The 2,802-nt window shown below is 36.3% G+C and overlaps 1 protein-coding gene across 1 annotated transcript; it reads right to left on the bottom strand.

Moving 5' to 3' along the window:
* Positions 1 to 1,866: 1,866 nt before the first annotated feature.
* LOC308350727 (olfactory receptor 10AG1-like) lies at positions 1,867 to 2,802 on the bottom strand (the record flags this gene model as incomplete). The annotated part of the gene is given in 2 exon segments (XM_080816235.1): positions 1,867 to 2,088; positions 2,092 to 2,802. Coding segments are annotated over 2 exon segments (933 nt in total).

Here is a 2,802-nt window from a genome sequence, read left to right as displayed (position 1 = left end):
TAGACATCACAGATCAGACCAGTTACCATCTGAATACTCCTTTAGTGACCACAGTCAGTGTCACATGGAACAGAATAATCATTCAGTGGATCTTGCCCCAATTCCTGACCTTATGAGGTACCATAAAGTAACGTTGTTCTAAGCTACAAACCTAGGGTGTGATTTGTTATGCAACAGTAAAAAACTGAAACAGGACACTTCCAAATAGTTACGAAATCAACATTCTTATCTTTCCTTCCATTATTTCTCTGATGGTTAATGTGTTATAGTAACAGTTGCTCTCTGAACATTCTCTTCTCTGAAAGGAGTACCTTAATTGTTCTGTATGTTTAGATGTCTTTATTGATGCCATGATACCTCTTTAAACAAGAGAACTAACTGATGTATAAGTTATGGATATTATTTAAACTTATAGAGAAGAGGTACAATAAATAAATACCTTAAAACAATAAAAAAACTGTATACAGACTGCATTATTTTCCAGTCAAGTTCGATTGAAAATATATCCAAATGGGATTTCTGTATTTCAATGGGAAACATCTGTATTGTTTTTGTATTTTAATGGAAACATCTAAAGGAATATAAGACTTTTGCTTCTTAACGGTGACTTTTGTTTGTTGACGTATAATGATTCTCTTTTCTCACTTATTCTCCTTTCATCCAGATGGACTTGGCAAAATAATGCAATAAATATCAGAAATGCTTCTATATTAATCTCAGTTATATGTTCAATCAAAATGATAAAAAAAAAATTAAGTCAAGTAATCTTAGAGAATGGGTGAATCCTTTTGGGAACAAAGTAGTTCAATCCCATACATGTTGTATGTCTGAAAAGCACAGTGCACTCATTTTTTGCATTAATAAAATATAAGGTAAGAAATTATCAAAACATCACTGGTCATGATTCAGCCATATAGAAAAAGCATATGCCAAAGAGAAAACCAGGCTGACTATCGAAAAAAAAAGCAGATGGTAAAAGATGCATTGCCATATTATCAATTTCTTTTTTTTTAAGATTTTATTTATTTATTTGACATGCAGAGATCACAAGTAGGCAGAGAGGCAGGCAGAGACAGAGGCAGAAGCAGTCTCCCCGCTGAGCAGAGAGACTGATATGGGGCTTGATCTCAGGACCCTGGGTTCGTGACCTGAGCCAAAAGCAGAGGCTTAACCCACTGGGCCACCCAGGTGCCCCAATATTATCAATTTCCAAATATCCATAATCAAAGGGCTTTTGTTTGTTTTAGTCTTTCCTTTGGTGTTCTCAAAACTATAACAAAGGAAATTCAGTTTGATGAATGGTAAAATGTCTGATAGAAGTATAATCATGTAGACATTTAGCAAATATTCTCCAAAGGCTTAGTATATTTACAATCGAATAATTTCATGAGAAGAAAAAAAGACTGTTACATAAAAGGGAAAGTATCAAAAACATTCACTAGACCATTGTTCATTTGCAAGTTCCTGAAATAAACGTCCATTTGCTCTAAGTAAAAAAATAAAATAAAGACTATAATTTTTAGGTGGAAAAAGTATATGGCAACAATCACTAGATAAGAAAAATTACATTTTTCAGTAAAAAATAACTAGTAGTTACTAGTAACTTTGAAGGAGAAGTAGAGTGGTGGCCTGAATATGGAATTGGCTGGATATTAGTTTCTTAATTTCTTAATTGGCATGACCACCTTGTGGATATAATCCTGATATCAGAGTCCAGCAAAAAACAATAAGTTCCGCAATGAGTACAGGTAACTACTGTATAGTTATGTAGGAAAACAAACTGAATACTAATTTTTGAATGCACAATGGCAGAATTAAATAAGAAAACTGACAATGAGTTCAAATCAGCAACTAATACATTAAACTTCAAGGCAACAATTTTCTCAAGACTACCATGACATCCTTATTTCTCAGAGTGTATATCATGGGATTAAACATTGGGGTGACGATGGTATAGAAAAGAGAGAGAGAAACTTGGTCTGTTCTGGAAGAATGTTTAGATTTGGGCCGTAAATATGTAATGATTGCAGATCCAAAGAACATGGCCACAGTTATGACATGAGATGAGCAGGTGGAGAAAGCTTTGGTTCATCCTGTTGCTGATGGCAACCTCAGGATGGTAGAGATGATTTTACTGTAGGATCCAAGAATCAACAGAAAAGGGATCATGACAAAGAGCATAGCAACTGTGAAGACCAACATGTCATTCAGGAAAGTGTCCCCACAGGCCAGACTGAGTAGTGGGGGAATGTCACAGAAGAAGTGATCGATTTGGTTGGACCCACAATATGGCAGAGAGAAAATCTGGCATGTCTGTCCTATCTCGACTAGAACGCCAGTGATCCAGCAGGCTGCCACTAGCTGGACACAGACCTTGTGGTTCATGACGAGAGGGTAGTGCAGAGGGTTACAAATGGCAATGTAGCGGTCATGGGCCATCACTGTCAGAAGGAGGCACTCTACGTTTCCAAGCATAAGCACAAAACTCATTTGTGTTGCGCAGGCAAACAAGGAGATACTTCTTTTTTGAGTCCAAAGATTTGTGAGCATTCTGGGAAGAGTGGCAGATACAAAACAGACTTCCAAGAAGGAAAAATTACTAAGGAAAAAATACATGGGAGTCTGGAGAGCCTGGTCAACCCTGGTTATGAGAACAATAATGCCATTTCCCATCAGAATTATCACGTAGACAAAGAAGAATATTACGAAAAGAAACATTTGAAGATTGGGATAATCAGAAAATCCCAAAAGAATAAATTCCGTCATTGGAGTGAGATTTACTTCTGCTGGGGTTTTTTCCAT

The sequence above is a fragment of the Martes martes genome (genome assembly GCF_963455335.1).
Source record: "Martes martes genome assembly, chromosome: 10".
Classification (NCBI taxonomy): domain Eukaryota; kingdom Metazoa; phylum Chordata; class Mammalia; order Carnivora; family Mustelidae; genus Martes; species Martes martes.
The sequence above is the reverse complement of the archived record's forward strand: the minus strand, read 5'-3'. Positions and strand labels throughout refer to the sequence as shown.